The 22,009-nt window shown below is 53.1% G+C and overlaps 1 protein-coding gene across 1 annotated transcript in view; it reads right to left on the bottom strand.

The window, feature by feature from the left end:
• SLC2A1 (solute carrier family 2 member 1) overlaps positions 1-19,303 on the bottom strand; it is a 28,214-nt gene extending 8,911 nt beyond the window's left edge. Inside the window, exons 1-2 of the mRNA XM_055586158.1 lie at positions 19,094-19,303; positions 7,476-7,571 (exon numbers count right to left, since the gene is read on the bottom strand). Of these exons, the coding sequence (XP_055442133.1) occupies positions 7,476-7,571; positions 19,094-19,111 (114 nt within the window). The 5' untranslated portion in view covers positions 19,112-19,303. The remainder of the gene's footprint in view (positions 1-7,475; positions 7,572-19,093) is intronic.
• Between the last annotated feature and the right edge of the window lie 2,706 nt (positions 19,304-22,009).

Raw genomic sequence — 22,009 nt, 5'->3', positions numbered from 1 at the left:
CCAAATTCACCTCCTAACCTGTCCTCCTCTCTACCCACGCAGCACCTGTCCTAGGTCTCACCTGGATTCCGCTCCTGACTCCTCCCACCCACTGAAGCCAGATTCCGATTCCCACCATTACTCCCAGACTTGGCAGTCAAGCCCTGGATGTCAAGTGGACCATGCTCAGCCCTGCTTGTCTCTGCTCCCCGTCCCAGCTTATTCCCAGTCCTTTCCCACTGTGTGCTGAGGAGAAAGGGCGGGTCCTGGTCGGCCCTGGTGCCAGACTCTGTGTCCAGGCATCCCCTTATTGGAGCCAGAGGGCAGGGCTCACTCGGCGATACTGTTGGGGCCAGCGTGGAGAAGCAGGATGCCCTGGGCAACTGCCATCCCTTTCCAGTAACAAGCTTTTCCTCATTCCAGCCCTTCTCCTAGGGGTGAGGGTGGGAAGAGGTTTGTATCACATCTGACACCCTCCTCCCTTCCATGCCTGAGTAACTGTGGGTGAAGGACCACACATCTGCCCGTCTAGAGCGGAAGTTCTGACTTCCTCTGTGTCAGGGCAATGTCTGTAGTGAGGCTCTGGGCGTGAGGCAGAACCCACTGTCTGGCACTTGGAGTAAGCTGTTCCACGTGTCACTGTTGTCTCAAGGAGAGAAGCCAACTCCTTGAGAGGAGCATTAGGGACAGAGTTTTCCATTTTTAAATTGCTGAAAAACAAAGCATTATCCTAAGGAACGTATAGTACGAGAAAGAACTTGAATAACTAGGCGCTTGCCTTGGGGAGTAAAGTTCTATCTTCAGACCTTGCTGGCAGCCCCAGGTCGAGGGACCCAGCAGGTCTGCAGAGCCCCAGGGCACAGACTTCATCTGGGGGTGGGCTGGGGGGATGGTGAGGAGAGCTTTCAGGTAAGATTACCCATGTTACAGGTAGTGAGTCCCCTGTCAGCAGGAGCATACAAGTCAAAATTTGGATCAGGGATTGGCATAAACAACACATATAAAAGGCTAGATAGAAAATATTAGGGTCTGCTGACCACATATGGCCTCTCCTCTGTTGCTTATTTTTCTTCCCTTTCTCTTCAAACTTCTAAACATGGGAAAAACCATTCTTAGCTCACAGGCCCTACAAAAACAGGGTGCTGGCTGGATTTGGTCCCCCTGCCAACCTGTGTTCTAGAATTCCAGACTACTGCCAAAAGAAGGGGTGTATGTTTTGGAACTTCTGGCTGGTCTCAACTTCTTCCCTGGAGAGGCCTGGTCTTCTAGATCATCCGGAGAGGGAAATCAATGCTCTCTCAACCCTTTCTTCTCTCTTTTAGACGTACTGTCAGGATGAGGGGGGTTAAACAGCCACTCAGTCTTTGAGCTCCAGTTAGAAAGAAGAAAGGACTGGCTTGTCCAGTTCAGTCCCTATTTCCTATTCCTTCCCCACCTCTCCCCCACATCTGGGGCTGCCCCCACCCCTCAGCCCAGAGGGAATGTCTCCACAGCCAGCTCAGCCATGCCCCAGGGTCAGCTGGGAGTTCAGAGACAGATGCTCCAGATGGGGCTGGACAGATAGCTTCTGGGTCCCCCAGGGCCTCTCCCTGGGGCCTGGGGAAGAGGTCCAGGCAGCCAGATGGAGCTAGAAGCTGGGCCCCACCCCCAGAGCAGATGACTGGACCACCCAGGTTGCTTTTCTGGAAGAGTCCTGACCTGGCTTCTCTCCAAGTCTTCACTCTGACCTCCTCACCGGTCCTTGGCCTCTAGGGTCTCCCCTGCAAACACATCTTCATCTCCCCTGCTCACAGCTCACACCCTCAGGATGAAGTGTCTCTTCCCACCCCATGTGGCCACACCCCCACGTGGCAGTGCCATCTGAGCACCCCACACCTCTGCACCTTCACCTTGCCTCTCCTTTGCCTTCTGCCTGGTAAGCTGTTGGGCACTTTCCCTCCTCTGGAGAGCCTTCATAATCACCTCCTCATTACTGCAGTGGTTCCCAAACAGGGGCAACTTGGTCCCCCTCCGCCCTGGGAGCAGGTGATGTTTGGAGGCATTTTGGGTTGTCACCCTGGTGGGGATAGAGGCCAGGGATGCTGCTAACCATCCTACAATGCATGGCACAGCCCCTGTAATGCCAAAGAACGATCTGGCCCCACATGTCTACGATAGTGAGAAAAACCCTGCTCCAAGGGCTGGTACCCTCTCCCTCCCCCTTGTCTGCTTCCACCCGTCTGTCTGCATTTCCACTGCTGCCCTGGACAGCTAACTAGGACAGGTAACCGTGAGGCCCTGTGTCCTCCCTCTACACTAAATTTCAACATGGGCGCGGCCTGACTCATCTGGGTCCCAGCGCAGGGCTAGAGGTTGAAAGCACCATCACTAATTGAAAAACAAGCCATGAATCTGAGGGACTTGAGAGATGACGGAGCTGTGACAGGCTGTCATGGTGTAAGAGGCTGTGCAGCTGTGTGTGGGAAACGGAGACGTCTGTGCGTGACTAAGCTTGACTCGGCCTGAAGTCGGAGCGGGGAGGAGCAGCTGGGTAGCAGTTGTCGGCATGTAAGAGTGTTTAGGCGTCTGTAGTGCAACTGCCTTTTCTTCTACGGGTGGTCAAGAACGCAGGCTGGAGCCAGGCTTCCTGGATTTAAATCCCAGCTCTATCGCTAGCTGTATGTCCTTGGTTTAATTGCTTAACATCTCTGTTCCTCCGTTTCTTATAAAACAGGGATTACTGTGTCTACCTAATGGAGTTATTGTAAGTAACAATTAAATCACTATTTCTAATGCATTTGGAACAACAGCTGGCACATGGTAAGTGAGCTGTAAGCTGTGAGAGTCTGTGTAAGTGGAGACGAGCGGAGGGGAGAGGGGCCCAGAGCTCTTTGGATCCAGGAGGAGATGCTGCCTGGAGCCTGGGCTGGGAAGCCCATCTTGCCTCCAAGTACTTTCACTCACCAAACTGGGCTGTCCTGGGCAGACCTCGCCTGCTCTCTAGACCAAGTTCCTCCTTTGGCAAACAAGGAACGTTGAGCCAACGGCCTGTCAAGGCCCCTTCCAGCCCAAACGGTCTGGTTTCTGAGGGTGCCTCAGACTGCCTGACACTGTCCCCTGGCCAGGAACTCAAGGTTCCTCAATGGCCTTTAGTCATCCCTGTTGGCAGCTCGGCCATGTGGGGAGGCGAGGCGGTCCTTTCCACCCAGTGCGGTGGTCAGGATGCCCTCGCTCGTTTGTTTGCTCTCTGTGTGGCTGCGCTCCCCTCCGCCCCAGGAGAGACAGGAGGCCTGGCGTCCATCTGTAGTTCAGTCTCTCACTCCCTGGGTGCCTTCAACCCAGCCTCCCAGGCCTCCTTTATGAGCAGGAAGATAACCTTGGCCCTACCCACCGTGTGGGGCTTCTGTGGGGAGATAATTTATGAGAAGGTGCTTTGTAAACATTTAAGATAATGTTATGATTAATTAACCACTTCCAGGAGGAAGCCCTCTGGGGCCTCTTTTATGGGGGAGACCGAGCTCCTGGTAATTAACAGCAGCACTGGCATTCTCGGCTCTGGTGGGGCAAGGTCTCCTCTGCTGAGCAGGCCACCCCGGCCAGCGCAGCAGTTTCCCAAGAGAAGCGCTTCTACGAGTGGCCGGCCTCGTGGCGTGGGCCGTCGGCGGGACACCACGCCACCGCATCTCTGCACAGGCCTGCGATTCCGCCCATCTGTCCCCTGGGGCTGGTTTGCCCTCCAAGGTCTAGCACAGCTGCCAACTCCTTTGCTAAGCCCTTCTTGTCTCTCCAGTCGGCCCTACCCCCAGCATTAGTCATTCCTTTCTCTCTGTTCCCATAGCACCGAGGAGCCCTCCACTATTAATACTCTCGCTGTTCCCAAGGAGTCTCCCCTCCCCGCCCCACCCCTGCCCTCTGGATGGTTTTGGAGGGCAGGACAGGGCTCAGCTCTGACCGTGTGTCAGGCAGCTTCCTGAGGGCTGGGAGGTCTCTGCTGTGTTCACAGCTCATCCCGCCTCAAGTCTAGAACACTGCCGGGTTCGTCCCTGTGGAATGAAGGTGTTGGCAGAAGCACTGTGCCGTCCTAGAATGATGGCTTTAGTGCCTCCCGAGGCAGGACCGTTGCCTCTGAGCCCCGCTGTCATCTCTCACTCTGGTGTCATCCTCTATCCCCTCTTCACTTGTTAAGTTTATCACATTTGCTCCTGGTTGAGAAAATCTATGGCCAGGCTTATGAGAAGTTGTTTGTAAGGCGCACGAGTAAACAGGCAGAATGCCCAAGAGCACGCCCCCTGGAAACACCACGCAGGTCTCTCGCCTGGGTCCCCAGAGGTTGGCTGCCCAAGTAATCTTTGGACAGGTGCCTGCAAATGCTCCCGTGAACGTTTACAACTGGGCCTCTGTGCTGCCCATTAGGCTTCCAGATTCCCTGCCCACCTGCCACTGAAATTCTCACCTTTCACCAGTAGCTGATTAGATGGGAGGCCCCGAGAACAGAGGACATCACGCTGGGTTTGTCCACGCTGCGCCCTTGGAAGTGTCTTAGTCCCTTCAGGCCAAGTGCAACCCCACAGCCTCTGCTCCACCACCACCTGCCTCCTTAAGGACCCCCCACCCCCCGCCCCAGCTTCACCCTCTCCTCTGCCGATTCCTGACAACCCCTTTAAAAATGAAGTTTTTGTATTAAAAAAGAAAAAGATCCTAGCCCCACAACCCCTCTGGTAACCACTCCTTTCCTCCTCCTCCACCAGTCCCTGGGAAGGGCCATCTCTGCTCTTCCTACCTCCCTTCTCCCTCTTCAGCCCACCGCAGGGGGCTTCTACCCACGGGACTCCGCTCCATCAGCCTTGGCAATGCAAGGTCACCATCGGGTCTTCTACATTCAGCCACACCGGGCTGCTGTGCCCGGGTCTGCCTCTGGAGCCCGACAGCATTCCCTCAGTTGTCCACATCTGAGTGCCTGTTCTTACCAACGGGTACTGCTCTAGGGACTGTGGACCCTCGTCCTCAGGCGCTTCCATTCTTTCTCTGGCTCAGGAGGATCTTGTCTCCCAGCTTAGAGGGGCCTGCTCTCTTCCTCCTCCTTCCCAGGACCTTCTAGCAGTGGGGCTGTGATCCAGGGCTTGACCTTCACTTCTCTTTTTCACTCACAGTCTCTCCAGGAGATCCTTCTCTACCACTAGTTGGATACCAGTGACCCAACTGTTGGCTTTCTTCCCCTGGCTACCCTCCGAAGAAACAGACCCCTGTGTCCAAGTGTTTGTATGCTGTGTCACCAAACCTCAGTTCCTGCGTGTCCCACAGCCCCTACCTTCTCTTTCTCCAGCCCCAACATCAGTCAAAACTAGAAGCCAGTTTTAAACTCCACTCTCTCATCCTCAGGCTGAACCAATGACCAGCTCCTACTCAGTGTTTGTTTTTCTAACCCTCTTACAACAGCTGCCTTCTCACTGTTGCCTCGTCTCCAGTCTCACATTCTCAGACCCAGCCCACTGCACCAGACGCCTGAATCATTTCCCTAAAATGCAAATCTGACCCCCTCTGTCCTCTTCAATGGGACCCTATTGTTCCCACCCTGAAGGCCTTCCTCCCCAGCTCGGCCTCCGCGCTGGTGCCCGCGTGCCCATTCTTACTGTGCCCTGCCATGCCGGGGGCTGGAGATTCTGCATATGAAACTGCCGACCACAAGGGCCCTCTGTGGTCTGCTTCTGGCTCACCTCGTCAGCCTCCCATCCTTCTGCCTCCTCCCATTCTACCCTAGCGACACACAGACTTTCTCTCCTCTGGGCACTTTCTTCCCACCTTTGTGGGCCCCTGCTTACTACAACCTTGTTCCGTTTCTGGAAAACTCCTCTATCCTCTACTCCTGCCAGAGTCCTGGTTCTGTCACTCCGTGTAACTCCCTGTGTGATCACAGTCAAGTGATCACTCCTGACATAGTGTCATCACTTAACCCAGTGCTGCTCATCTCTGACTGTACACGAGAACCAGCTGGGGAGCTTTAAAAATTTGATGCCCAGACAGCACCCCAGACCAGTGAGATCAGACGGTGAGTGTCCGGGGACTCCGGTGTGCAGTCAAGTGGAGAACTCAACCTCCCTCTTAAGACAGTACACACTTTGTATCTGAAAGGATTCCCAAAGGGAGCCGACTCTGGGGCACACACCTCAGCATTCTGCTCAGAGCACTTAGCAAAAGCAGGCTTGGGACTGTTCCAAGCATGGGCCTGAGGTTGCCCATGGAAAAGCCCCATCACTTCCACTGCAGCTGAGCATGACTCAGCAGGCCCAGACTTCCTGGTGACCTGCTCCCGAGCTTTGGGCGTGGCCCCCACTGCCACCCTCCGCCTCTTTGGAGGAGGCCCCACTCTGACTCCTGGTTGCCACCCCACTCCCCCAAACAGGCCCACATCATCGGGAGCCAGCCACACTCACTTTCTGGCCTCACCCGTCTGGACCGTGAACGTGTTCAGAGGACTTGTCCACTCTCACTTTGTCCTGCCCGGGGAAGGTATGGACTTTTAAACTGACGAGGTGGTTGGTCAGGAAGATGGCCCGAGATTGTATAAACAAGAGAGTTTGGCTTCTGACTCCACATCCCCTAGCTATGTGACCTTGAGCCCGCTGGTCATTTCATCTGCCCTGAGCCATGATTTTCAGGTCTATAAAGTGGAAATCACAGCCCGATGTTATGAATGTACACAGCAAGCCTGGTATAGAGGAGGGACTTGTCACAGTCTCCTCTCCTGCCCCCTTCCTCTCCCCTCCTCCCTAAAGCAGTGGGCTGGCTAGGCTGGAGGTGCTCACTGGGGTCCCTCCCTGTCCGGACACTCAGGTGAACAAGTGAGGACAGATCTGGGTGTGTTGTGGGAGAAGGGAGTCAACAGATATGTACCCCGCCCTGGTTCCTAGGACAAGAAGCCATTTTTGCTTTGCCTGGCCCTGGGGCCTGCAAGGAGACAGGCAGTTTCAGCCTAGAGTGGGCTCCCTTACAAGGGAGCGTGCCACGTATGGATGGGTGAGGGCACGGGTTCAGGGACCACCTGGCAAGGAGGCCACCGAGGCAGACTGATGTTGCTTCCTGGCTCCATCTCTTACTAGCTGGTGATGCCGGGCAGGCTCTGGCCATTCCCCACACCTGCAGGGTAGGAGTGGCAGTGGCTACCTGCCTGCCTGCCTTACAGTGTGGTGTGAGCAGCAGGTGAGAGAATCACCAAGGCAGCCTCTGTAACCCAAGGGCCACGTGAATGCAGCACTACACGGAGCATGGCTGTGTTGGGTGGGAGGTTGGTCGAGGTGATCTGTAAAGATCCCGCGACTCTGTGGGCCTTAAGATTCCAAGGCCAAAGCTATGAGTCTGTAACCCGTTCAGGGTCAGAATATTCGCTGGTGATGTCTCCAACAACCAAGAGGCAGGGTGAGCGTGTATGTGGGGCGGGGGGGGGGTGGGGGGGGGGGTGTGGCGAGGGTGCACAGCAGAGCCTGCTGGTGTTGAGAAGCCAAGGACGGGACAGCACTCACCTTCTGGGGGGCATTGATGACTCCAGTGTTGTAGCCAAACTGCAGGGAGCCGAGCACTGCCCCTCCCACGGCCAGCATGAGGCGGCCCGTCAGCTTCTACAGAGGAAAAAAACAAAAACCCACACTGTTACAGGCATGTCAGGGCCCAGGTTACTAGAGGGCAGGGCTTGGCTGGCAGGTTCCCATTCAGATATCTTGCCTGATTCCTGGCACCACACCAGCCTTCTCCCAAGAAACTTGGCCACTTCCTGACCTCAGGTGCCCAAACCAGCCCTGCCAACTTCTAGACACGGGGCTGGCCAGACTCATTCCTGGGGAGAGGGGAATTAGGGTCTTCTCCCTCTCTGTAGCCAGGGCCTGGCATTCACCTCATTGCCCTGGTGAATCCTGGGGTTGAGGTGGCCCCAGATTCTGATTAAGAGGCCCAGGAACCAATGCAAGGGGGTGCTGAATGATGTGGGAAGAGCAGCATAGATGGATGGGGGACGTACCCTGGATTTGGAGATGAGGATACAGGCTTCTAATTCCAGCCCACTGACTTCCTTGCACTGTGAATTCCACCAGGTAGATCCCTGTCCCTACTCCTCCAGGGCCCTGTTTGCTGCAAACACTTGCCTCTAGTCACAGGGCGGATACCGAGGTGGAGACCAGTTCCAACTCACTCAGGGGGTTGCAGAGAACCAGGCTGAAGTTCAAGACAACCATCCCGAGACCACAAGCTTCCCGGGTTGTTTGGACACAGATGACATACCAGCCAGGAATGTGCTTTGCTAAAGTAACACAAGGTGAGTAAGAGTGCTGGGTCAAGGTGTTTCCAATGGGCAAAGGACTGGGGCAGAAAAAGGGCGGGGGTTTGTGTCTCCTGAAAGCCAAGGGCAGGAAGGTGGCAGGCAGGGAGGAGGCCAGCCGGCAGGAGGGCCTGGGTGAGTGAGGTGCCTTGCTAGAGAAAGGGAGAGAACTTTTTTTTACCCCTTGTAAAAATGAAGAAGCCAGTTAAGGCAGGCTCTTAACTAACCGAAAGAACGGAGCCTGGGGGTGGGACGCCAAAGAAACAACGGGTATTCACCAGGTGCATCACACACCAAACTTGGCACTGGAGGGGACGGGTGGAGGCACAGATCCGGAGCCACACCTACCTGTGGAGGGGAGAGCCTCAGCTTGGCCACAGCCTTGCTATGGGCCTCGGCCTCCCCTCCTCCCCCCCAGAACCCAGAAGCAGCCCTGACTTCAAGATCCTCACAGATATTGCTGGGTTTAGGTGTTAATAAGACACGTTCCTAGTATGGTCTTTTCATTCTCTAGAAACTGTCAGACCAACGATTGCAAAAGCCAAGGTTCTCACGTCAGAGGCTGAGAAAGAGGAAGGAGGTTTCGGCCAGCCAGAGTTCAGAGCCCATTTCTTGTTGGGGCGGCAGGGGAGAAGCTGGGTCCTTCCTTCCCACGGCCCCTTTCTGGCCAAACTCTGGTCACTCATCCTAGACGGTGGGGCTTTCCTCCTGGCAGGCTGCACTCCTTTTCAATCCGGCCCCTCACGGCCCACCCTAGCACTCCCAGAGCCTCCTCGCAACTGCCTAGGGAGTCTTTAGACCCTGGACTGTCGGTTCCAGTGGGTGGTGACCACCCTACAGACCTCCTCTGGGAAGGGGCCCGGCCGAGCCCAACTCCCAGGGTGACCACTGGGACTAAGTAAGAGGAAGATATCCCAAGGACAGGAGGGCTTGACAGTGGCTGTTGAACCCCACACATGGGAGCTTTCTGCCTGTGAGTCACAGGCGTCAGCTTGGGGCTGGCCTTGGGGTTGGCCATCATCTGATACTAATGGTATTCAAGATATGTATTTTCCTGGTACACACAAGAATAAACAGGAACTAGCAATGCAAACCTATGATTTGAAGAAATGTGGCATGGCTATATAATAGGGTCCCTAAAAAAGAAAGCTCTTTAGGTAGAGATGTGGCATATTCCTCTTGTTATAATTAAGTAAGAAGCAAGGCTTCAGAACGGTGTGTTGTATGATATGCTACCTTTTGTGTGGAGGAAAAAAAGGCCGGGGTTGGGGAGACTATACATACCTATTTACTTAAAAGAATGTACAAGAAAGGTAGCAGTGTACCTTGGGGATCTGGGTGGCAGAGGCAGGGTAGAAGGAACATTTTCATTTTCCATCCTTTTGTACATTTTGTCATTTTGTAGCCCATGAATGTATCACCTATCCAAAAATATTTTTTACAAGTCTTGTGGTTTCATATTATTTAGAACACAGCAAATGAAACAAACCTAAGTGAAAAATGATACAGATGATATGCAGATCTGGTAAAAATCGAGCCCTTGCCTGAATGACACCGCAGGAGGGGCTCTGTGGGGGATCAGTACTATTACTACAGGCCCTGTCTCAGTCTGGCTCTAATGTGCCAGGGGTCTCTGGGCCTCTGAAGTCAGGCTTGGGGGCCCCACTGAGCAGCTGTGGCTCTGGGAGTGGGGGCTGCCACCTGTCAAGGTCAAACTCTGCTTTAGAAAGCCTGCCCACCCAACCATGGGGTTATATGCACTCTACCCAGGCAGGCGGTTGCATCAGGACCTACTAAAAGGCTCAGTGATTCGTGCGCCCGGCCCTTTCCTGACATCAAGGAAAAGCTTTAGGTCCATTGGGAAGGGGGAAACTGGTGTGATCTGAGCTTCATCCAGGGCACTACGGGAGCCCTGCAGGGACAAACTTCTAGTTTCACCTGGGATGATCAATCAAAGGTGGGTTCCTGGGAGGTGACACTGGAGTTGGGCCGTGAAGGACATGCAGGGAGTCTGCCAAGGGGAGAAGCGGTGGCAAGACTGCATTCCAGGTAGACAGAACAGTATGTGCAGGGGGAAGCTGGGGGGCCCGGCACAGTTGGATTCATGCTCAGTGTGGCTGGATGCTTGATGCAGGGGAGGAGCATGGCCCTGCTCCTGGGTAGGCACACAGCGCCCATCTCTGCCCCTGCTGCTCCCACCACACCCAGCGTGATCACTACTGGACTAGGAACCAGGAGACCCAGGCTGAAAGGCAGAGTGCTGTTTCCCTTCACCTTGAAATTGGTCTCTGTGGTAGCTTTGACTCTGGGTCTCAGTTTCTTCACATGGGAAATGGGGTAAGAGTGCCTTCCCTAAAGGCTTGCTGTTGAGTTCTGGGTCAATGCCCATCATGGAGCCGGCAGAGTTCACTTGACAGGTGTCTGCTGAATCAGGGAGGGATGCGAAGCCATCTGCCTCCACCAGCCCTGTGGCTGGAACTGAAAGGCAGCAATGCAGTCCATTCATTCAGCGTGTATTTATTTAGATGCCAAGCTGATGGACTAGTTGATGAGAAGGGTTCCAAGTTCCACAGCTCATGGCTTTCTCATGGAAGCCTTTTATACAGGTGGAGGAGCAACACAGAGCCCAGAATCTGAGAGCCCTGGCCACCTATGACCACCTCTGGGGATGGGGCTACCTTCTAGAACACCCGTTGCCATTCCAGACCTTTGCCTTTGCTGTGTCCTCTATAGTCTCCAGCTTCTGCTCCAAGAAGTTGGGGAATACCCAACTGCTGTTCCCCCATGACACTGGGAACTGAATGGGACCTAGAGTGCCCAGAGTAGGATGCAGAGCTGAATGTTTGTACAAAGGTAACCGATCACTTTTGAAATTAGTGTTTTGGGCAAAACTGGCTCTGTGAGTATCTATTCCCCTCAGCACAGCATTCATCCTAACAGATTCCAACTTGATCATGTAGCAAACCCCTGATGAGGACTGGAACATCAGCTCTGAGGGCTGGAAAAAGCCTAATAGTAGCTCTCCAGCCTCCACCCCACCCCACAGGGAGGTAAAGGCCTCTGAGTTCAAACCCTGATTCTCTGAGGGGTGCCCCAGGCAAATGCCTGGGCTCAGGGCCCTGCACAGAGGCGGCTCTCACACCCCCATCCCTCGCCATCCCCACCCCAATTCTGGGGGTCCTGAGGCCCACTGAGAGCTCTCCCTCTCCCAGGAAGCCACCCATGAGGTGCCTGCCAGCTTTGGGACCTCTCCTCCCACACACGGAGATGCCGGGGGGCCTGGCCAGGTCACATAATTTGCCGAACATCATGCATGGCCTTTTGACCTGAGCCTGTGGGCCGGGCCTTTCCCTGGCACACACTCCAGCCCTGGGCTCTCCTGGTCAGTACTGGCAGAGGGAGGGCATGTGGCCACGCCATTGAGGTAGGTCACTCCGTGTGGGAGGAGGGTCTGTGGGGAGGGTCCCAGAGCCGGGATGAGCCACAGGTGGCTTGTATCTCTTCCTCCTCCCACAGCTCCCACATGGGGTACACTGGAGCAAGGAACAATGACTGTATGGCCCCCAGTTCTAAGGAGGGTGGGGCAGGGGCTTATTGGATCCATGACGGCTCCTTTTTAATTTATTTTGTGTACATTTCTTTTCTAAGATTTCATTTGAACAAAATTCTGGTCAATACAAAAAGAAGCCCAAGAAATTGCAGAATTGCTGTAATGCTCTCCCGTGATAGATGGGGAGCCTAAGGCCAGAAGGTAGGGGCCAGGATACTCAGCAAACAGAAGCCAGTCCCGGGACTTGAGTTCTTTGGATTCCTGGACAGACATTTTACTCTTTGAACTCTTCCAGCCTTCCAGGTCTTTTCAAGAAGTGTGATAACCCTGGGAAGTATGACCTTCAGGTGACCTGAGGCATTTATTTACTCCTCTCCAAACCCTTTTCTTCAAACCTTCCAGGGATGTCAGGACTTCTGCGTGGCTGAGCCACCCCTGCACCCCGCGGTGGCCCTAGAAGCAAGAAGGTGTTCATCAATCTTTAAAGCAGAGAGTAGAGGAGGGAGCTGCTGCTTTTATCAGCGCCGGCAGCACCAGCCAGGCCCCGGGCAGCATGCCAGGGCTGCTTCCACATCCTGATTTAACCACCACCACCAGGCTCTGGGGGAGAGATTGCTCTCGCTTCACAGAGGAGAGCACTGGAGGCTCAGAGAGGGAAAAATGGATGGCCAGAAGGCCTTTGGCTGCTGCGAAGCCTCATTTCGAGGGGTCTCTGCTGCCAAATCCTTCCTGCTCACGTCCTCCCTCTGCTTCCGGGTACTGGTGCCCGAAAGGAAACAAGGTTTCTACCTGGTGCTTCCTTCCTATGTAGGTCACATTTCATCCCAGCAACTTGCTGTGCCTTGCCCTGTCTGAGCCAGGACAGCTCAGACCCACACTCAGAAACCTCTTGGCCACTTGGGTTGATTTTGCTCTAAGCCCAGGTTAGTCAACTACGGCCCGTGGTCATGGTCAAATCCAGCCTGCCAGCTAAGAATGGGTTTTACGTTTTTAAGTGGCTGGGGGTGGGGGGCGGGGAGAGAAGACCAAAAGTTTGCGATACATGAAAATTATATTAAATTCAAATTTCAGGGGAGTTCTCTGGCGGTCCAGTGGTTAGGACTCAGCACTTTCACTGCTGTGCACCTGGGGTTCAATCCCTGGCTGGAGAACTAAGATTCTGTAAGCCACACGGTACAACCAAATAAAAAAAAAGGTTCAAATTTCAGTTACCATTAATAACATTTGATTGTAACACAGCCTTACTTGTTTGTGAAGACTGTATTGTTTATGGCTCCCTTTGTGCTACAACAGCAGACCATGCGGCCCACAGAACTTATAATATTTACTTACTATTTGGCCCATTACAGAAAAAATTTGCCAATCTCTACTTTAAGTCCCAGGTGCTCTGAATGGCTGTGTGCAAACCCAACATATGATAGCTGCGCAGGATTTTTCAAAGCCTTCCAGGCAAAACCAAATCACCTTTCAAAAAGATGTTAAGTGCAAACAAACAACTGACTCCTTGAGCCAGCACCTGGGCATGTAGAGAAGCCAACATCCCAGAGAGGGACCTGTTCAGTGGGGAGGTGTGCCCCTATTTGACTATGAAAAGATTAACTTGATAAGACTATGGGAATATGCAACCCCAACACTCTCAGCTGACAAGGTTAAGTCACAGCTCCCCTACTTGTATGACCTTGAAAAAGTTCCTTCTCCTAAGATCTCCTGTTCTTCATAAAAGAGGCTTCCTAAGAATAAGAAGTTATATTACTAAGGAAAGGCAGTACTTGAGGGCAGGTCCCCAACACTGTTCTGGTCAATGGAGATTCAGCAACAAACTAAACTGAATCCCTGCTTCATGGAAATTGATATTTTAGATGGGGCAGCAGTGGGTGGAGTGGAAGGCAGAATATAAATACCTAAAATATATTAGGTAGTGAGTGGCATGAAGAAAGAAAATGATGGGGACAATCACTTAATTAGGCAGGACATCTTATAATGGAATATTATGCAGCTGATGGAAAGAATAAAACACACCTATAGGTACTTGATATGAAAAGAGTAGAGTGCCAGGGAAGAAAGAAAAGTAGTAAGCAAGAATAGAATGTACACTGTGTGTAAGTAAGGAGGAGATAATCACTTTATATCACAGCAAGTGCTTAAATGTGCAGAGACAAACACCATAGGTATTGGTGGGTGAACAGGATGGAATGCACAGGGCTACACAGAACTATGTAGAAAGTGTGATCCAAGTACACTAAATTCCATTTATAGGCGCATATATACACATGCACAAAAAGAGGTCTGTGAGGGGTAAATACCCAATGATTACAACTGGGAGAAGATGTTCACTCTTACTTTGCATGCTTCTCTATACTTGGCTCCATTACTTCTGTAACTTAAAAAAAACTTGCAACCTGACCTAGAGAGGTAGGTATTATTTCTGTTGTTGTTTAGTTGCCAAGTTGTGTCCAATTCTTTGAGACCCCACGAATTGCAGCCCACCAGGCTCCTCCCATGGGATTTCCCAGGCAAGAATATGGCAGTGGGTTGCCATATCCTTCTCCAGGGGATCTTCCTGACCCAGGGATTGAATCTATGAGTCCTGGATTGGCAGGCAGATTCTTTACCACTGAGCCAGTTACAGTTGGGGAAAAAAGCTCCAGCAGGAGGAATGGCTGGCCTGGGGTGAAATGGTAGAGCTGTTTCCAGTGGAGCCCTTTCCTCCTCACTCCCCAGTGAGCTCTGGGCTAGGTGATTTGGGCAGATGTCCTGTCCAGCAGAGGCCTCAGTAGCCAAAGGTTCTCTAAGCTGGGGTCTGGCAAGAGCTCTCTCCCCTTCCAGGGTGCCAAGGCCCTAGGGAAGCAAAAGCCAGCAAAGCGTTGGTGCTGAAGTCTTAGAAAGGGTCAACTGTCCTCAGTCTACCAGAGTTCAAGGTGTGGGAGCCCTGCTCAGTTACTGCAAAACCCCAATGTTTATGCATTACCTACTGCTTCCCTGGCCTGGAGGTTGGACAGTAGAGCCTTAGGCTCCACTCCACTCCTCCCATGGATGAGGTGGGTAGCAGCTGGAGGTTTGTTGTGGTGGCCAGGCCTAGACACAGCCTCTCTGAGCCCAGAAGTCCAACCAGGAGGCTTCTCAGCCTCCACTATTCTGGGGATGCTGAGTGACTTTGTTACCTCTCTGCCCAGGAGTGAGGTGGGGGAAGGGTGAGGTTGCAGGTCCCAAGCCAATGCTGCACAGTTCTCCTTTGTCCTAGGCCTCCCCAGCTCTGCCAGCTAAGGTGGGGTGGGTTGGGAGTTGGGGGAGAACTGGATGACTGTATCCCTGGAGCTGGAGCAGAGCTCTAGGCCCTGACATCCTGTGATCAGGAGGCGCTGGGTAAAGCTGAGCTCCTTGAAGTCACAAGCTGATTATGGGAGGATTTGGGGTTGACCCAGCTCCAGGCCAGTTAGGGTTGGTCCTGAAACGGCTCAGCATGGGACAAGGATCATCATAGAGATGTTTACAATGTCTGCACACCCAAACTGATGTGCAAAGGGTCCTTCCATTTAAAATAGCCACCACCCTGGTTTAGGGCACTGGACCAGTCTCACCACAAGCACCATGGGGAGTGAACCTCCATTTTATGGGGAAGAAACCCAAGGCTAAGGAGAGTCACATCCCCAAGGTCATAGTGTTGTGAGGATGTCTTGTTTCCTTTCACAGAAGGCTTTCAATTGTCAAATTATATCTAACCCAACTATTAGACTGCACCCAGAAAGAGCCTGGAAAGTCCTGGAGTCTGAGAATTCCTGCTCATTTGGGGTGAACAGAGGGTGAAACAGAAAAGATGGGTGTGGAAGAGGAAGTATTTTAAAAAAAAATTAGCGAAGAACATCTCAAATTTTTGGACAGCTATATCTTGGTTAAGCTTCTTTCCTTCTCTGGCCTCCGTTTTCATCTGTTAAACAGAGGGTTGGGCCATGCACTGGAAGGTCCCTGCTGGGGACTTTCCTTTATCTTCTTGGGCCATCCCAGAAAGGCTGGCAGTGTGTTTTGTGGTGAGAGGCTAGTTTATGACCTTAGAAAAGTCATTTTCCATTGAACCGTGATGTCATCATGTCTTGGAATCACCCTCACAGGGAAGCCAGGGCAGCCCCATCAGTGGACCCATCTCGGGGCTTGGCACTCTCACCCATGTTCTGCTCTGCAAACCAGCTTCCTGACAAACCCCAAGTGGAGAAGAACTGGCCAGTTGGAACTTTAAGGATGTGCCTGAACAAGTGATACAGCCCTGGTATGCTGGGGCTCCCCAAAGGCTCCAATTGCCAGAATGCCAGACTTCTGGACAGAGGCTGCAACCTAGGTAACCCCAGGTCACCTAGGGCCCAGGTAAGTGCAATGCATCATGGGAGTCCAGAGAAGCAAGGGATATTTATGGAGCATCCATGGGGACAGACAGACACATTTATTTCTGAGTTCTTGCAGACACTCTAATGATGAAAATGACATCATTCTGTGGACGCGGTAATTGAGCTAAAGCTGGAATTCAAAACCACAAATGCAGGACTTCAAAAGCCTATGCTCTTTGTACCTCTGAAGGGTTGAGGAACCCCGCAGATTTCTCATTTCTCCTTTGTATGGAGGGTGGAGTCGGCAGAGGTCCTGGCGTGTGATTAGGGTGCCAGGAAGGACTAGTTGAGGGGTCTTCACAAAGGGCTGGGCGAGATATCTGGGGGCAGGACTCACCCTTGTCTGCTGCCCAGTAGGGAGTGTGAGCAAACTCCCGGCTGGAACAAGAGGGTCTTCGACTTGTCTCCTCCCTACTTTTCACTCAGGTAAACATCACAATGAGCCACAGAGAAGCACCACAAAGTGCAGGGAAGTCAGATGAGTCAGTTCCCAGTTCTAAGGAGATGAGGAGGAACACAGCAAAGCGAACTTCAGAATCAGACACCCCTAGATTTAAGACCTTGGGCAAGAGATATATATATAACCTCTCCAGGCCTCAGTTTAACCTCCTGCACAAAAGGACTGGGTGTGCTGATTGAGTCAGCAAATCCAAAGGGAAGGGCTCTTTTCTAGAATGTATACAGGATGGTCTGTAGAAGGTTTAGCAAAAAAAAAAAAAAAACTTTTTTTTTTTTTTTTACTATAATTGCTATCTGTATTTACCTTTTGAAATTTCTACTTTATGTTCTCATATAATCAATTATTATAACAGTGCACGTATATGAATTTATGTGTGCATGCTCAGTCGCCTCTGACTCTCTGTGACCCCACGGTCTATAGCCCGCCAAGATCCTCTGTCCATGGGATTTCCCAGGCAAGAATAAATGCAGATAAACCACTGGAAAGGAGGCACTCCAAAATTATTTATTGATGGAGCAGGTAATCAAGAGTTTGGAGGGTACTGCATGAAAAACACCCACCTGCTACAGCATTTAGAACTGGCTGGCACATGGGCAGCCCTGGAAGTCAGGCAAACTCTCTCCCCTCCATTCAAAATTCAAGCAGGCTCATGGTGAAAAGGAACAGTGTACACTGAAAGCCCTTTCTGATTAGCCGGGGTTCAAATCCAGTTCAGCCACTTACTAGATGTCTGACTTCAGGAAAGTTACTTCTCTTCTCTGAACTCCCTCCCTGAACCATATGGAGGGTCAGTGATACTGAAAAGCATTTGAGCCCAGAGCCTAGTAAACTATTAAGCAGCTTTGAATTTCTCCTCCACTTTTTTTCTCCACTCAGAATATTCACTTATCCACTCAACAAATAAACACCCAGGTCCTGCATCATATGCTGAACAGACATTTCTTTCCCTTGAAGGAGTGAAAAAGATATCCTTCTCTTACAGACAGTGAAACTGAAGCCCAGAGAGATTAAGTGACCTGCTAGAGCCCTGAGCTAACACAGCAAGCAAGTATTTAAACTTTGCAGTGGTAAGTTCTTACCATTAGCTAAAAGAGCTTCTCATTTTATTTGTATTTTGTTATACCCCAGCATAACGGCTCACCTATGACTGTCGGGAAATGTGTTCTGGGCTCAGCAGGGTCTCCCTTCAGGCCAGGGCGGGCTGGTGAAGCAAGTTGTCTGGATTCCTCAGGCACAAAGGAGCCTTTTCCCGCTGAGGGTATAGCTTGGCCACACTGTCACGCACCTCTCTGCCCAGTCAAAACCTTGCTCAGTTCCACCGGACACCTCCACCGCCCATAGGAAGGGTAGTGCGCAATTCAGTGCTAACCCATACCAGGTGAAAAAACGTACACCCTCGCGCCTTCCATGCCGAGTTTCCAAAAAAAAAAAAAGTGACTTGAAATATTCTACAGAAGGGGGAAGGAGGGAGGAAAGAAATAAAGCCCTACACAAAAGGTGGGGCCCAGTAAATGTTGGAAAGGAGTCATTCTGGGAAAGTCACAAAGAGAGAAAAAAAGAGATCGTATCGAGGCAGTTTGCTCCCGCGGGAAGAGTCCTCATCTATTCAGTCCCGTGTCCCCCAGCTCCCTGGCGCGAGCTCCTTGCACTCAAGCCCGGGGCCCCTTCCCGAACCCCTGTCCCCCCCGGGATCGGGGCGGCGGCCCCTGGTGTACACTCTCCACGCGGCCCTCATCAGCCCCGCCTGAACAGGGAAACGTGCCACCTCGGAGCACATCACCCCACTTGGCTAAAGCTCTGGGGCCTGCCCTACGCGGAAAGAAGGGCCTCGTACGCGGGTTTTTCGCCTCAGCCCTGCAGCCAGACATCCTGGGGTTAAAGCCCGGGCCTTAGCAGACTGCCTTCCGCCTCGGAGCCCCAGAGGGCTGGCGCGGGGACCACGCGGGGAGGCGAAAAACGCCCAAAACCAGGCCGCGCGCCTAGTGTGGCGCCCGGGAAATGAGAGCAGCGGTTCCCAGCCCGCCGAGCGGGGGCGGGTCCCTCCTCCTCCGCGCTCAAGGGCCGGGGCCCGACCGGGGGCTCGGCCGGCTCAGCCAATGGGTGCCGCGCTCGGACCCCTCCCCCGCCCCGGGAGGAGCCGGCGCGGGGCCGCAGCCGGGGAGGATCGTGAGCGACGTGCCGTGCCCGGACCTGGGTCCCCGGGCCCCGCCGGGCCGCGTGGACCTCGCGGCTCCCCGGAAGGAAGCCAATTACTCAGTGGGGGCGCCACCTACGCACGCGGCGCCCAGGCGCCCGCCAGATCCCGAGCCCATCCCTGTCACCGTCCCCCGGCCCGGCAGGGCGCTGCGCTGCCGGCCGGAGGAGAGGCCCAGGCCGGCGAAGCGATCAGCGGGGGTCCGCGCCTTTGTTCCCGGCAGGAAGGGCCCGCGGGCGCGCGGACTCACCTTGCTGGTGGGCTCCATGGCCGCGCTGCGCTGGAGGCTTTCGCGGCACCGGGTGCGCGGGCAGGCTGCGCTCTGTGGATCCCGCTTCGGCTTCGGTCTCGAGACTCCGTCTGCGACTCGCTTGGCCTCCCTCTGCCTTGCGAGCTAGTTGCTGAGACCTGCGGCCCACTGTCTGAATTCTCGCATTGGTTACCTTTGAGCACTCCGACTGTCGCCTTTATAGGACCCCAGCCATTGGCTAGTGAAGCTGGGGGGCGGGGCGGAGGGGGTGGGTAGAGCCTGGGGGCGGGGACTGGGGCACGTCCGGGGCGGGGCTCCGCGAGGAGGGGTCCAGGCGAGTGAGGGGGTTGGGGAGGGAGGGCGCCCGCTGGGTACCTTGTTCTGGCTGCGGATCTCCACTTCTCCCTGAGTCCTGAGAATTCTCTGGCTGTGTGACTCTCTGCAAGTGTGCGCACCTCTCTGGGCTTCAGGGCCAGGAGCAAAATGGAGGCGCTTGTACCGGCTGTGAGACCAAACTCGGAGCCGCACACGTAGCGCGTGGGAGTGAGGACTGGAGTCCTCACTTCGCCAACGGATAACTTCGGGAAACTAGCTGTAATAATTGTACCACCTCATAGGTTTGTTATGAAGATTAAGTGAGTTAAGTGTTTAGAGCAGCCTCTGATATGTGGTAAGTGGTATTTAAGCATTTGTTAGACTACGGGAGGTCTCGCTCCGTGATTTTCTCCCTTACCCTCTCCAACCCCACATTCCTGTTTGTAAACCAAGCCTGGCTTTAGCACAGGCTGGGCCCTCTGCCTGAAAATCTATGCCCACCTCTTCTTAGGACTTAAATATCACCTCCTCTGTGAAGCTTTTCTCTACTCCTGAGAGTACATGTGACTCTATGGTGACAGGTAAGTGTGAAAAATATGAATGATAAGAACATAGAAGAACTTGGATTTGAACCAACTCCGCTGTAGACCAGCCCTGGTATGATCCTAGGCAAGGTGCTAGCCTATGAGGCTCTGCTTTCTTCTGGTTAACCGGGAATGAACATGCCCACCAACTTCAGGTGCTAACATGAGAGAGACATTGTCGAGATCAGCCCATGAAGTACTTAGCGCATGTTGACTTGCATGTAAGGCCCCCTTTAGTGGCAATGGTATTTTTTCACCTTATTTCATCTGATTTCACCTTATTTCTTCTTCTGGAGTCGTGTCTTACTTGAGACACAGTGAAGGGAAAGACCCCTAGTCCAAAGGTCTGGACAAGGTCTGGACAAAATCTTGAGGTTAACCTGAGGGTCCCTTTCTCTATGGAAGGGGTCAGGAGGGGCTATTTTCTCTTGGGAAGGAGGAGCCTGGGCATGACCCCTGGAGTCCTCTGTCTGGGCTGTGGGTCCAGTGCTGGCCAAGGGAGGGGGCTCCCTGTCTGGGCAAGAAGCCCTGGCAGGGAAGGCAGGCCCCTTCTTGGTGCACTTCTGCCCATGGCTCCTATTTCTATGATCTCCCAGTTGCTCAGCCTGGAAAGCTTGGGGCCACCTCTCTCTTCATCTGGTGCCCAAGCCCCTAAGTCCCGTCGATTTCACCTTTCTGTACCACCTCGTCCTCCTTCTCTTCTGCTGCCTGCAGGGCTTCTGGCTCCTCTGGCCCTCGTCCTCTAGTGCTGACCATCATTCTTCTGTTTGTATGTCCCATGTTGCCATAGAGGCAGCAAGGTCCAGCCTGGCTAGCAAGGCCTTCAGGGCATTCGTTTAAAGGCTTAGCCTCACCCCTCACACTTGCACTTGCCACATCTGTACCTTTGTTCAGATTGTTTCCTCGGCCTGACTCCCTCCACCCCCACCTCATCAAGCCAAAGTGCTTCTGATGGCACAAAGCAGCTCTAGAAGGGGCCCCTTCCAGGAGGCGTGCCTGAGTCCTCCACGAGGGAGTTGTTCTCCCTTTTACCTTTTGATGTTTCTTAGTGTGCTGCTGTGCTTTCTCTCTTCTTCCAGGCTGAGCACCTTGAGGATGGCTTCTATAGCTGAGATACAGAGGTGAAGGAAGAAGGCAGAAATGAATGAACACATGAGCAGTTAGTCTGCTTGTTTCTTGCCAACACAAGTGTTCCCTGAAGTACCTTTTGGGTTTTGCCACTTCCCTGCTCCAAGTCTCTCCATTGCTCCCTGTTGCCGAATACATTCAGTCGACTGTGTATACCTCTTCCCAGCTGTGGCTATGTCCCACCTAGCTCACGGGGTACCCTTGCTATCAAGCTCTCTTTCCTTCTCCAGGCCAGCCCTGTCTGTGCTGGCTGCTTCTCCAGGGACAGAGACAACCAAGCCTGTTGCTAACCTTATGGATTCCCCAGACTGGAGAGAATGAAGAGGGGAGGTGCACAGCAACAATACTGAGTTGGGTGTGCATGGTTAAGAATGTGTATTGGAGCAGATCTTGTACTACAAAGGAAGGAGAGGGAGTAGAGAGAGCTTCAGGATAGGGAGAAGGCAGGCTGAACAGGGTTTAGTAGGCTAAATATGAGTTCAGCAGGTGGGTCAGAGAGAAGGCAATTTTTGGCAAGGGGAAGATCACCTGCAAAGACAGGAGACAGACAGAGAGTAACTGCTGAAGGGAAGAAAGAATCTCTTGACCACATGCCTGGTGGTGGAGTCCTGGATTCAGTTTCCTGAGTCCCAGTTCTGCTGTTTCCCTGCCAAACATCGCTGAACAAATCCCTTCTCTCTGTAACCTCAAGACCTACATCTGTAAAATGGACATAACAATCCCCTCCTGAGTTGGCCAGAGGAAAAACAGATTATGTACAAAAGTTTATGCTAATAATGTATGACTTCCCTGTAGCTCAAAAGATAAAGAATCTGCCTGCGAGGCAGGAGACCAGGGTTCGATCGCTGGGTTGGGAAGTTTCTCTGGAGAAGGAAATGGCAATCCACTC

Source organism: Bubalus kerabau, chromosome 6 (assembly GCF_029407905.1).
Source record: "Bubalus kerabau isolate K-KA32 ecotype Philippines breed swamp buffalo chromosome 6, PCC_UOA_SB_1v2, whole genome shotgun sequence".
NCBI lineage: Eukaryota > Metazoa > Chordata > Mammalia > Artiodactyla > Bovidae > Bubalus > Bubalus kerabau.
The sequence above is the reverse complement of the archived record's forward strand: the minus strand, read 5'-3'. Positions and strand labels throughout refer to the sequence as shown.